Source organism: Hyperolius riggenbachi, chromosome 6, assembly GCF_040937935.1.
Source record: "Hyperolius riggenbachi isolate aHypRig1 chromosome 6, aHypRig1.pri, whole genome shotgun sequence".
Taxonomy (NCBI): domain Eukaryota; kingdom Metazoa; phylum Chordata; class Amphibia; order Anura; family Hyperoliidae; genus Hyperolius; species Hyperolius riggenbachi.
In genome coordinates this window covers 147,204,767-147,218,944 of record NC_090651.1, presented here as the reverse complement: position 1 = coordinate 147,218,944, position 14,178 = coordinate 147,204,767, and the positions used below count along the sequence as shown (strand labels likewise).

General features: G+C 43.3%; 1 protein-coding gene across 5 annotated transcripts in view; it reads right to left on the bottom strand.

Moving 5' to 3' along the window:
• Positions 1-3,153: 3,153 nt before the first annotated feature.
• Positions 3,154-14,178, bottom strand: part of EEIG2 (EEIG family member 2) — an 88,469-nt gene continuing 77,444 nt past the window's right edge. For all 5 annotated transcript variants that reach the window (XM_068240049.1, XM_068240051.1, XM_068240053.1 and 2 more), the window contains exons 10-11: positions 13,230-13,299; positions 3,154-3,319 (exon numbers count right to left, since the gene is read on the bottom strand). In XM_068240049.1, coding sequence (XP_068096150.1) covers positions 3,277-3,319; positions 13,230-13,299 — 113 coding nt within the window. In that variant the 3' untranslated portion in view covers positions 3,154-3,276. The remainder of the gene's footprint in view (positions 3,320-13,229; positions 13,300-14,178) is intronic.

Sequence of the window (14,178 nt, the reverse complement as noted above, 5' to 3'; positions counted from 1 at the left end):
ATATTTATCATTGTATTTTAAGTGACAGCCACTACACTTTAAAGCATCACACATGCCAGTATATGTTGTATGAAGAGTAAGAGGAAAAAAAAATAATACATTTGATTCCTAACCTGCAACAGAGTGATGGTTTATTTAGCCAATATCTTACTAAACGTTTTGCATTTGCATATGAAGTCCAGCTTGTTACCTGTCTGCAAGACTAGCCCACCCAAAACAGCCAATTTAAATTTGGATGGCTATAAGAAAGTTGAACGCCTCTCTTGGCACCACTAGTTAAATCTAGAGGCGAGATCTCACCTTCTGATTTTCCAATATGAAAAAGGTACAAAAAATGTAAGATTCTCCACAATGTAATTCTAGCAATCTGTTCAGCTAAATTGCCAAACAAGCTATGCAGAACAAGTGCTATTGTTCCGCATCTCCCACTTACCCCTCTGCGCACTGTCCTTCCATTCCACCCTATAAAGCAGACTATGTAATGGTCGCCAGAAATGTCCTCTAATAAGGCAAAAAAAAAAAAAAAGTGAAGCATGTGTAACACAGCTACCCCTATCGTAAGCTGTTTCAGTAATATGTGTCATTTAGTTTATATAAAGGAGAATGCAAAAGCAAGAGTTGTTTTTTAACTTCTGCAGCAGGGGGAGACTCCACAGTGGTATTGAGGACTAAGGTGGAAGATTGTGTTACATAGAAGGCAAAGGGCTTAGGTATCTCAGAGTGCAATTTAGCTCTACTGTGTGGCCGGACTGCCCAGAAAGCATCTGAATCACAGGACCTAATTGAAAAGAATTTAAAAAAAAATCTTCAAAATCATTAAAGGGTTCCAGTTAATAAAAAGGCGTGAGTGTTCCAAGTCCCTGGGAGTGGCAGGGAACAGTGCAACAGGATGCACAAAGAAAGCTGTGTCACTAAGCTGCATGTAAACTAAAATATAAAGAGATGATAAAAAGAGCAATAGCTCCACGAATACCTCAGTTGTGTCAAGTTTAATTACTGCAGTGGAAATATCACAAAATCAAGGCCTGACAGATAGCAATGTTTGCCACTCAGCACTAAGAATATTCTGCTGTGTTCCTAAAGAAAGCCTGCCGTGACAGAAGTATGGAGACTTCCTTTGTAATTAAAGTTGTTTGAGTAGAATGCTAATCCTTTAGCTCAGTGACCAGGAAGAAGTATTGAGTTCTGGCCTGTCAGAGCACCTAATCTGCTTACTTGATTCAGGTGAGTGATTTAGCAGAGGTTATAACCATCAGCTTTACATTTCCTATGGGAGCCTACATGCTTTTCTTATGTCAGGTTTATTTTAAAGGACACCTGAAGTGAGAGGAATATGGAGGCTGCCATATTTATTTCCTTTTAAGCAATACCAGTTGCCTGGTAGCCCTGCGGGTTATTCATCAAACACATGAAATAAGCATGAGGCAAATCCAGTCAGACTTCAGTCAGAAACATCTGACCGGAATGCTTGTTCAGGCTCTATGGCTAAAAGTATTAGAGGCAGAGGATTAGTCACACAGCGAGGCAATTTGCATGGTTTAAGAAAAATAAAATATGGCAGCCCCTATATCCCCCTAACTTTAGGTGTCCTTTAACGTGGAACTTCAGACCAAAGATTAGCGGTATGAAGAAACTATTGCACTTACCACCTCTTTGGAAGGAACACTGCTGGCACATGCTCCTCTTCTGGGATCCAGTACTGCTCGTCCTAGGGGCAATAGCTTGTATAAGGGTTCTGCTCAGGAAATATGGCCATTGTATCCTCTGTTTTTTGGTCCCCTCTTTCATTGTGCATTGTGTCTTGTCTAGTGCTGCACACTGAAAGAAGTGGTGGCCGTATAGAGAGGAGGTGTAGGTTCAGTGGGACTAGTGGTCTGCAATTCAAAAAGAGAAGCATATGCGATCGATAGCCATACCATTGGGGAGGGAAGTATATGGCTTTTCTTCCACAGGCATTTTTCTTTGCTTGGATTTCTGCTGTAAATATTATATGAGTTATACAATGCTTTATAAATACTTAAGGCTTTATGTAACATACAAGTGTAACAACGTTAGTAATCCACAGCATCAAGTCAGATTTTATAACTCTGATTGCATTAACTGGAGCTTACCATCTAAATAGTTGCTATGGTTTACCATAAATCATTACACTTTAAATTGTGGACCTCATATCAGTTCTATTTCCATTATCCTTATTGCCATTATAAAATACACATCCCTGAAATACTCCAAATCCCACTATAAACTCCAAACATTTTCCCTGACAGCCGTATTGGATGTTCTAACTGTTTATTAGCCAGGAACACAAATGGTGGAAATGGCTAGATTGCTGAAAAAGGCTCAGCCACTTCTAACACTCACAGCAAAATAAGCTAGTTCTTTGGTAAAGTCTGCACAAGGCCTAATGTTTCATCACTATCCATACAGGAGCAGTGCACTTGTCTGACTACATTAGATTTTACTAGTGCTCATATGAAGGTATTAAATTATCTGCTCTTACAACTCCAGTTCTAGATAATCAGCATTTTTTTAAATGCTTCAAGCAGCATAGATCACTGTATTGCTTTTCCTAAATGCAAAAAAATTATTCGCATACTAGGTATTTCATGAGATTGTCAGGTCTACTTATCAGCAGTCGAATTTGCATTCGATCAAGCATGCAAGACTACAAGTCTACTACTCCATGGACCAACACATCAGCTGTAATGCTTCAGCTACACTTGTATGGCCTGATCCCCATTATGTACTGACAAAAGGGAAAGTAGTGTAGCCGGTATTACAGATGATGCTGAACATACCCCTCTTGTTTTATATCATGTCAGAAGATGCTTAACCCATCCCTCTCATCATAGGCTTTGTCAGAGGATGCTGAATCCTGTCAGAAATCAAGCCCATTTCAAATTAGAGGACATATATATAGCTATAGCAATATACTACATTTATATTACATTAAAACAGTATTACAGTGATTCAGGAGGATTTACACAGAAACTAAGTCCACCGAAGATATCACTTTAAAGCCGTGTTGCACAATACCTTGTGCTGGCCTATACTGTGTAGACATAAACTACATTTGTTGGAAAAGTTCATATTTATGGAAGAAGTAAAAATTAAAAAACAAATTCCACAGACTCCTGAAGGACAGCACTTCAATTAACATCCATGTAACAAGTGTTATTCCCTTCCAAGAAGAGTCTGTAGAGTATCAAACCATCAGCCAGGGTTCTTGAGGAATACTTTGTGTAGAAGCAGTAGGGGTCTGACTCTGAAGCCCTCTCAACGTTTGATTACAACCTGTTCATAAGCTCCAGCACCAACCCTAGGGTAATGCAAAGAAAGTTACACATAGCAATTGGTACTTCTTTCATTATAACTAAAGATCATCAATTCATTCTACGTGAATTCTACCTGAGAATAATTTATAAAGAATCATGTGATTGATTTGGAATATTTTGAATGGCTGGTCACAATGGTGTAGGGTTCCAGGTTCAAATCTCAACCAGGAAACTATGTGTATGAAGTTTTTATGGGCTCCGTGAAGCTGCCCCCCCCCCCACCCCCTACAATTAGAACAAATAGAAATTCCACCATGCTTGGTTAGTGCTATGTTTGTGCCGATTTGTGCTGCAAAAATTAATATTTGTGCTGCTTTCATTTTGAAGCAGGGCTGTGGAGTCGGTCCAAAAATCCACCGACTCCGACTCCTCAGTTTAGGATTCCACCGACTCCGACTCCTCTAATTTGCATATTACAATTTTGTTGATTAAAAGTATGTAACATGAAATTCGTCTCTTAACTGCCAACGCTTAGGAATTTTACAAGACAACTGAAGTGAGAAGGATATGTAGACTACTATATTTATTCCCTTTAGACTAAAACTAGTCCTTGGTAAGAGTACTTGTAAAAGGTACAACCGGAACAAAGAACATCTATCAAGTGTGGGTGCATGTAAGAATGATGTGCAGGTACTCTGCAGGGGAATGAGGAGATTGTAAACAGACAACACCTCTGTGTTCAATGTGCACAGCATTCTCAGTGGATTCCCTGCAGCTCTGTGGGGAGTGCATATGTATAGTACTACTGTGTAACAAAGTAAACCTGAGACAGATGAAATTAAAGTTTTATACATACCTGGGGCTTCCTCCAGCCGCCTTCAGGATAATCAGTCCCTCGTTGTCCTCCTCCACCACCTGGATCTTCTGCTATGAGTCCAGGTACTTGAGTCAGTCAAGCGTAGTGCGCATGAACACACTCCGCCGTGAGCGTACTACACCTGTGCAGCACTATTGCGCAGGTGCAGAATGTTCCTGGCTGTGGGAGCGGGGTGCGGCCGGACAGCGCTGACTGGCTGAATTACCAGGACTCATAGCAGAAGATCCGGGTGGTGGAGGACAGTGAGGGACTGATTAGCCTGAAGGGGGCTGGAGGAAGCCCCAGGTATGTATAAAACTTTAATTTTCATCCGTCTCAGTTACCCTTTAATTTGTAGTCACCAAACCAAATTTTAATAACATATCAAATTATTTTATTTCATCAGCAAAGGGAGTGCATACATTTGCATAAATCAGCATCAATGCAGAATTATTTCCATCTCGTTGACCATCTCTATTAGTGACATAGCTACACATCAGGCTTTATTCTTACAGCATAGATGTTATTTAGTATATATAAGAGATTCCTGTGTACACATCATATATACAGTCACAATCAGATATGTATATCGGACCTTAAAAATACGGGGACTGCTTTATTGAAGCAGCACAAGTAACTAATTTTGATTGGTTTATTTCATTTTTGTGGACTAAGCACAGCTATTACTGTATATATACTGTATATATACATTATTTTTAATGACTATTATCTGAGAAATAGAACATTTTATCATATTTTCTATTTTAATTACAGTTACAAATTCATTAGGAGTCGGAGCATTTTTTCCCGACTCCAGGCACCCAAAATTGCCCGACTCCACGACTCCGACTCCACGACTCCGACTCCACAGCCCTGTTTTGAAGGCTGCCATGCATAGCACTACCCACCCATACCAGTTTCATGTCTGTAGGTTGTTGTACAGGGGCTGTGTGATCGTACTGTTTTGGAAATAAGTGCCATTATCTTTAAAATTAAAGCAGCACAAATCTTGATTTTTGCAGCACAAATGGGTACAAACATAGCACTAACCAAGCATGATGGCATTTTTATTTGTGCTGATTGTAGGGGGCCAGCTTCACCTACAATCAGCACAACCTACTCTCAGTAACTATACTCTGTAAAGCCTTTCTGAAGAGGTCAGTGCTGGATAAATACAAAATAAATGTGATCAGGCCATGTTTCTGCTTTCTATGGAAAGCAGAGAGGAAGTATTAAGGCACATGATGGCAAGCAGCCAATCAGTGACTTAAGCCTAGTACACACTAGCAATTTTGATAGACCAATGATTGCTCAATTTTACCACCTCCATGTAGTATGACCATTTACCTATATAATCTGCATAGAATTGAAAATCTGTTTGGCCCTCATACTACATGGAGGTGGTAAAATTGACCAATCATTGGCCAATCAAAATTGCTAGTGTGTACTAGCCTTTAGGCCTCATACACACATCAGACTATAGTCTTTGGAAAATGAAAGATCACAGACCAATCTTACCCCCTTCCATGTAGTATGAGAGCCATACCTTCACAGTCTTTTCTATGGAGCTGAACTCCCCACCAGAAAAAAATCTTTGCAAGATGCTGCACACACAGATTCTGTACAGACACAAAAGATCAGTATCTGCAAAAGATCTGTTCCTGCCAAAGATCCGTTCCTGCAAATTGCATTCATAGTTTATGGGATTCTGCAGATCATCATACACACCTTATTTAACTGACTTTCATCTGTAGATCAGACAATCATCTGCAGATCTGAAAATCCATCCTGGTGGATCTAATCTGCAGATGAATGTAAGTTAACCTTCCTGGCGGTAACCCTGAACGTAGTTCGGGGTAAGCCGCGCAGGAGGTTTTCTCCGGCCCTGCTGGGCCGATTTTCTTAATTTTTTTTTTTTGCTGGGCTGCGCCAGCACACCGATCGCCGCCGCACCGCGCCCGATCGCCGCTATCTGTTGCGGCGCGCGGCCCCTCCACCCCCCCCAGACCCCGTGCGCTGCCTGGCCAATTAGTGCCAGGCAGCGCCGAGGGGTGGATCGGGACTCCCAATGACGTCACGACGACGCTGACGTTGGTGACGTCATCCCGCCCCGTCGCCATGGCGACGGGGGAAGCCCTCCAGGAAATCCCGTTCTTTGAACGGGATTTCCTGATCGGAGATCGCCGAAGGCGATCGAAGCGGGCGGGGGGATGCCGCCGAGCAGCGGCTATCATGTAGCGAGAACAAAAAAGACCTGGGATGCGCTAGAGTACTATATTGCACTGACCCAAAAAGGGGAGCTACTCTCTGTCGCACTTGACACACTACAAAAAAGACTTGCAGAGAGTATCTTCAAAAAACAGTATCAAAATTTATTGTTATATCTTGAACACTTCCTACAACAACCCCTTATCCCCCCCTAAAAACACGGCCGTGTTTCAATTGGTCAGCTGACTCCACACACTTCCATCCATACCACTCATATTATTGCACAGATTGATACGATGTCAGAGCACCGAATGCTACAATCTCAAGGTGCTAATTGCAGTGCTAATTGTAGGCAATAGGGGAGTGTTGTCCCGTCACAATTTGAACAGGTTTCCAGCTGAGAACGATCACATAGTTCACATAAGATAAACGTAACTTGTAGTGTCTAGCGATTGATCGATTTCAACTCACATATGTGTGGCAAAAACAGTCACTGTACTGGTCATCCAATTATGAAGCACTCAACGATCAGATATAGGCAGTCTTGTAACTTTAATGGTGCTAGTCTCGATTGGACACACCAATTTTCAATGGCCACACACAATGATCAATGAAGGAAAGACCCAGCTTGTTTAGATGATAGCACTTATTCGCAGCTGATGTACACCAGAGACTTCCAAGACTACATTAAGCATGCCATGCAAAGCGGATACATGCAAGCAGATTGCGACATTGCCCTGCGGGCTCTCACCACCGTTGCTCAGGCTGTCTCCGTCTGCCTCATTTTCCTGCTGGCTAGCAAAGTTCCAAGTGCCGCTATGTGCTAAGTCCTTCAGCCGGAGCACTCCTCTGCCGCCCCTCAGAAGCGTGTCAATGTGCGCCGCTGGTCGGCGTTCCGGTCAGCTGATCGTGACGGCCGTGTCACGTGACTAGTTTCGCTCGGCTCACTCCAAGCTTTCTCAAACGTCAGATGGGATTGGCTCTTGCCTCTTTCAATAAATAGTCACATGATTGGTGAAGCTCCAATAAAAATAAAGTCCTGATTTACCCAGCAACAAGTGATGTTGTTCATCAGCCAATCACCGCATCCCCACGCTATTCAGTTACACAGCAACCAAAAACGTATCCATAACACTATTATATAGGCTGCAACACACTTGTAACACCTCCATACTCACACAGGCAGTGGACCCAGCAGACATCTAACCATAACACGGTGCCCCTGTTACAAAGGACTCATTAATGCCGACCACGCGTAGCAACGCACACTCCGTGGGCCTGACCCATAACAATCGCCTAAAGCCCACAGGAGTGCACATCCCACACATAGGCAGCCAGTCCATTCATCATTCTTGGACACCCATACGTACCCCCATATCCACCAAGGGGTGACAGGCCTCCCAATGCAAGCCAGGGACTGCCGGGCCCTACATTACAAAACCACAGCAGCCCTGAATCACAAGGGCCACCAAACACCTCACCTCTCAATCAGGGAGAAAAGGAACCAAGGACATATCACTATTCAGCCCCCTTGGTGACAGAGTATGTAATCTAAAGATCCACCTAATTTCCATCTGTTTTAGTATCTTCTCATAGTCACCTCCTCTAGAGGATAATTTCATTTTGTAAAAACCTTTAAATCTCATTTTATCAGGATCACTATTATGAAACTTCAAAAAGTGTTCCCCAAGTGGAGAACCAATCGTTGCATTTTTCACATTGCTAACGTGTTCTTGAATGCGAGACTTCAAAATTCGTGTCGTCTCTCCCACATACTTTAATCCACAGGGGCACATAATCATGTACAGAACATATTTGCTGTTACAATTTATGAACGATCTTATACTGTATTCATGTCTTGAATCAGCATCAGAGAATACAGTACTCCTTTCTACTAAATGGCAAACACTGCAATCGGAACATGGGAACATCCCCCCCGGGCGTCTCGACTCACCCAACCACATTGTTGTGGGCGGGGTCTTTTTTGGCTGATAGTCAGAGCGGACCAATTGGTCACGCAAGTTGGGGGCCCTCCTAGCCGTCATCTTGGGATAATCCCCCACAATCCTAGCTATCATAGGGTCAAGCTGAAGCAGGTGCCAATGCCGAGAAAGGATACCTCTCAACTGGTTCCAATGGGTTCCAAATTTGGTAATAAGTCGGATTGAGTTGTCTTTTTTCACAAGACTTTTCTCTTTCCGTTTAATCAATGATTCTCTTGTCATAGATTGTGCTCGCATTTTAGCCTCCTGTAACACTTTATCATCATACCCCCTTTGTCGGAACCTTGCTGTCATTGCCTCAGCCTCATTCAAAAAATCATTCTCCCGCGAGCAGTTCCTGCGAATCCGCAGAAACTGCCCCACGGGAATACCCCGAATTTGCGTCCGGGGGTTAAAGCTAGAGGCATGTAGCAACATATTACCGGCTGTCGGAGGTGACTATGAGAAGATACTAAAACAGATGGAAATTAGGTGGATCTTTAGATTACATACTCTGTCACCAAGGGGGCTGAATAGTGATATGTCCTTGGTTCCTTTTCTCCCTGATTGAGAGGTGAGGTGTTTGGTGGCCCTTGTGATTCAGGGCTGCTGTGGTTTTGTAATGTAGGGCCCGGCAGTCCCTGGCTTGCATTGGGAGGCCTGTCACCCCTTGGTGGATATGGGGGTACGTATGGGTGTCCAAGAATGATGAATGGACTGGCTGCCTATGTGTGGGATGTGCACTCCTGTGGGCTTTAGGCGATTGTTATGGGTCAGGCCCACGGAGTGTGCGTTGCTACGCGTGGTCGGCATTAATGAGTCCTTTGTAACAGGGGCACCGTGTTATGGTTAGATGTCTGCTGGGTCCACTGCCTGTGCGAGTATGGAGGTGTTACAAGTGTGTTGCAGCCTATATAATAGTGTTATGGATACGTTTTTGGTTGCTGTGTAACTGAATAGCGTGGGGATGCGGTGATTGGCTGATGAACAACATCACTTGTTGCTGGGTAAATCAGGACTTTATTTTTATTGGAGCTTCACCAATCATGTGACTATTTATTGAAAGAGGCAAGAGCCAATCCCATCTGACGTTTGAGAAAGCTTGGAGTGAGCCGAGCGAAACTAGTCACGTGACACGGCCGTCACGATCAGCTGACCGGAACGCCGACCAGCGGCGCACATTGACACGCTTCTGAGGGGCGGCAGAGGAGTGCTCCGGCTGAAGGACTTAGCACATAGCGGCACTTGGAACTTTGCTAGCCAGCAGGAAAATGAGGCAGACGGAGACAGCCTGAGCAACGGTGGTGAGAGCCCGCAGGGCAATGTCGCAATCTGCTTGCATGTATCCGCTTTGCATGGCATGCTTAATGTAGTCTTGGAAGTCTCTGGTGTACATCAGCTGCGAATAAGTGCTATCATCTAAACAAGCTGGGTCTTTCCTTCATTGATCATTGTGTGTGGCCATTGAAAATTGGTGTGTCCAATCGAGACTAGCACCATTAAAGTTACAAGACTGCCTATATCTGATCGTTGAGTGCTTCATAATTGGATGACCAGTACAGTGACTGTTTTTGCCACACATATGTGAGTTGAAATCGATCAATCGCTAGACACTACAAGTTACGTTTATCTTATGTGAACTATGTGATCGTTCTCAGCTGGAAACCTGTTCAAATTGTGACGGGACAACACTCCCCTATTGCCTACAATTAGCACTGCAATTAGCACCTTGAGATTGTAGCATTCGGTGCTCTGACATCGTATCAATCTGTGCAATAATATGAGTGGTATGGATGGAAGTGTGTGGAGTCAGCTGACCAATTGAAACACGGCCGTGTTTTTAGGGGGGGATAAGGGGTTGTTGTAGGAAGTGTTCAAGATATAACAATAAATTTTGATACTGTTTTTTGAAGATACTCTCTGCAAGTCTTTTTTGTATCATGTAGCGAGCCCTGGGCTCGCATGTAGCGAGCCCTGGGCTCGCTACATGATTTAAAAAAAAAAAAAACTGCCGCGCTGCCTCCTGGCGGAATTTTTCATACCGCCAGGAAGGTTAAACAAGGTGTGTATGATGATCTGCAGATCTCATAGACTATCAATGCATTTTGCAGGAACGGATCTTTTGCAGGAACAGATCTTTTGCAGATACTGATCTTTTGAATGTCTACAGCATGTTTGTGTGCAGCATCTTGCAAAGATTTTTTTCTGACGGGGAGTTCAGCTCCATAGAATAGACTGTGTAGAGTATGGCTCTCATACTACATGGAAGGGGGTAAAATTGGTCTGTGATCTTTCATTTTCAAAAGACTATGGTCTGATGTGTGTATGACGCCCAAGGCTGCTTTCACAGTGGGACGTTACAGGTGCACATTAGAGCAGCCTGTAACGCAGCCCAACTCACAGCAATGAATAATCAATGGGCTGTTCACAGTGCCCATGTTGCGTTGGAGTATAACGCTGCACGTTCAATGAAAGTGCAGCATACTGTGCGTTATACTCCTATGTGGCTGCGTTCGGATGTTTGCACATGCTCAGTACTTTTTTTTTTTAATTTGCCGCATGCGCCGTTTTCGTTCGATAGTATGCCTCAAAAAGTAAGCATCACGGACGCATAACGCGGCTCTATATAACGTCCAACTTCAATACTAACCTGCGCTGCGTTAGGGGCACGTTATGCGGCCTTAACGTCGCATGAAATGCAACGTCTTAGTGTGAAAGAGCCCTTAAGCTACATATGAAGATTAGGGTTTTATCAGCCAAAATAAGTTTATGAAAAAGATTCAACCAGAAGCTTTCAATATATAGAGGTGACATCTGTAACCTTTTTAGCAAACCAACAAAATAGGTTGCCTTGCCCAATGTCTTTTTGCTCCTGCAGGAAGGTAAAAGGAAGTTCCCTCAGCAAATGAGGCTTGCATATCTGCTCCCTTCCCCTCCATAGAGCACAAAGCACAGCTTGTCTGGGAGCCAGCGCTACATGTCTATACAACATTCATCACTAAATTGCTTTATAGACCTTTATCCTGTCCAAAATATACCATATCAAGTATCAAGGAGGACCTATGAAAAAATATATTTATCTAGTGTAAAACACTCAGGGCCCATTTACACTTAATCAGTAGGTGTGCAGTAGTGTGCGTTGGTACGCGTTTTTTTCATAGCAGTGCATTGTGAAAGCATTTCAGTTACAACGCGTTAAGGGTGAAAGGTGCCATAGGAAAACATGGGCATTACTTTGAAAATCTGTTATCTTTCAGTTATAACTGAGAGCAACTGATTAAGTATAAATGGGGCCTAAGAATATGTTTATAGCCTAGGCCCTTCCTCTGTGTGTAGCTGCTCAACGGAAAAATAATCCAATCCAGTATTCTACTTCTAATTGCTTGATGTGTAGGGAATCCTTGCTGCCGCTTTTGTATGCAGCTGAAAATCAGCTGTACATCAATCTCCAAAGATGTGAAAAGTTAAGGAATTTGCCAGGATAAAATTAAAGCATAAGGCATTGCTGACTTGTTTATGAGAGTATAAAGCTGGCCACTAACGGTCCAATTTCTAGCGAAAAATCGTTCGAGCGATCAGAAATTCTGATCGGACGAAAAATCGTTAACTACACCATCAACTAACCAATCATTGCTTCCTATCTATTACGACCACCAAGAAAATCCAAATTTTCGTTCGACGAAAATTAATTCGGGCGACATTTTTTTCACTCGTTCATAATCGATTGTGTCCACCAATGGAGATTATTTACAACCAATCCGATCAGAATTTCTGATCGCTCGGACGATTTTTCGCTAGAAATTGGACAGTTAGTGGCCAGCTTAAGTCTATGCACATTGCAGATCGCCTGTGCTAGAATGTGGACATAATGCAACACCCACTCTGCAATATTCCACTGGAAACAAGCATGCAACCGGCAAGGTCAAAGCAGAATCTGCTCTGGGTCAGTGATTCCAAAACTTGTAGAGGTAGAGGAGCTGCTATAGCCAGGCAAATGGCATTCTTAAAGGACACCTGAATTGAGAGGGATGCAGAGGCTGCCATATTCATTTCCTTTAAGGCCTGGTTCACATTGCAAGAGCTTTTTTTTTAATGTTAGTGATTTAAAAAGCACTTGCTAATGTAATGCTATGGGCGATTTATAAAAATCACATTGCTTAAGTGAGAACAAACGCATTACATTAGCAAGAGCTTTTAAAATCACAATCGCTTAGAAAAAGCTATTTCAGTGTGAACCAGCTCTTAAACAATACCAGATACCTGGCAGTCCTGCTGATCTCTTCGGCTGCAGTAGTAGCTGGATCCTGTACCTGAAACAAGCATGCAGCAAATCCAGTCAGACTTTAGCCAGAGCATTTGATCTGCATGACTAAACGTGTTAAAGGTAGAGGCTTAGCGGGTCGGCAATGTTAATGGTTCAAAAGTGAATAAGTATGTTAGTTTCCGTATCCCCTTTCGTTCAGGTGTGCTTTAAATAGTAAATGGTCTCTAAACTTCTCAAATGTCACATGATCCCTTTGAAGCCCATTTTCAGATTATTATCAATTTTTTTAATCTTAGTTTTGTGTCTGTATCCCCCCACTACAGAGAGATTTCTTAAATTTCTGTCCCTGAAACCTCCATGAAGTGTTCTGGTTTTTGTATGGACAAAGGTGTGCCAGGAATACAAAATGGGGGACAGCAATAAAAGCTAGCTGGGGATTCTAATTCTTCACCACACTACAAAAGCATTTTATTTGTTGCTGTCTCTGCCATTCTCCAAGAGATCTCCTCACTTCCTGTTTGTATAGGAAATTATGTAAATTTTCACCAAAACACAAGACAGCAATGAAAATCCAAAAGAGGCTCTCACCCCCACCAGAATTTTAATGTATAAACTGCTGTAAAGAAGCTTCTGAATGAACTCACCTGTTTGGCAAATTATGGCCTCCAAGCAGTGCTCCCTCCGGACCCACAAAGAGCCTCAGACCATCGTCAGCTAGGATACATACAAGTAAATATCAAGAATTAGTAGATATCTGTCACACGACTGTTTATTTCAACCAGTTTTCTTCTATTTTGACTATAACATTTTCTCCAAGTTTATTCAAGTTCAACATGGGTATTTGCAATTTCAATGTAGAACAAGCAGTGAAAAGAAGAAAAGTAAAAAAAAAGGTCACAATTCAGTACAAGATAGAGCAATGCCTGGCAAGAAAGAGGTGCTGGGTCACATCAGGTGTCCTTGATAAGGGGGGGGGGGGGGATGCCCACAGGACAGTTTTTACGTGTTGATTGAATCTGCCTCGAGGACTACCTTTCAGACGCACAATCAATGTATAAACGGTTCAGGGCACGGGGGTATCCGCATCAGATGTTAATTTAAAGTATGAAAGAAGCAAAATTGCAAATCCTTGCTGCAACCCCATGCTGCTGCCCCTTCCTCCCTAAGGAGGTGCATAAGTAATACTGTCTGTTTAAAAATCACAAGTGTAATTCTTGGGTGTTAAAGGGACTCCGAGCTCAAGTTAAAAAATAGTACTTACCCGGGGCTTTTTTGCAGCCCAGTGCGGGTCGGGAGGTCCCACGACGGCGTCCTGGCTCCTCTCCTACGCCCCGCTCCAGAATGGCGGCAGCCCGGTGTCACGCTCCTTCTTCCGCGTATGACACGCCGACCGCCATGATGGCGCGAGGCGGCCGGTGTGGTGACGTCAGCCACATCATACGCGGAGGAAGGAGCCCGACACTCGGCCGAGTGTCGCCGGGCTGCCGCCATTCCGGAGGGGGTCTAGGAGAGGAGCCAGGACGCCGTCGTGGGACCTCCCGACCACCACTGGGCTGCAGAAAGCCCCGGGTGAGTACTATTTTCCTTTTTAAC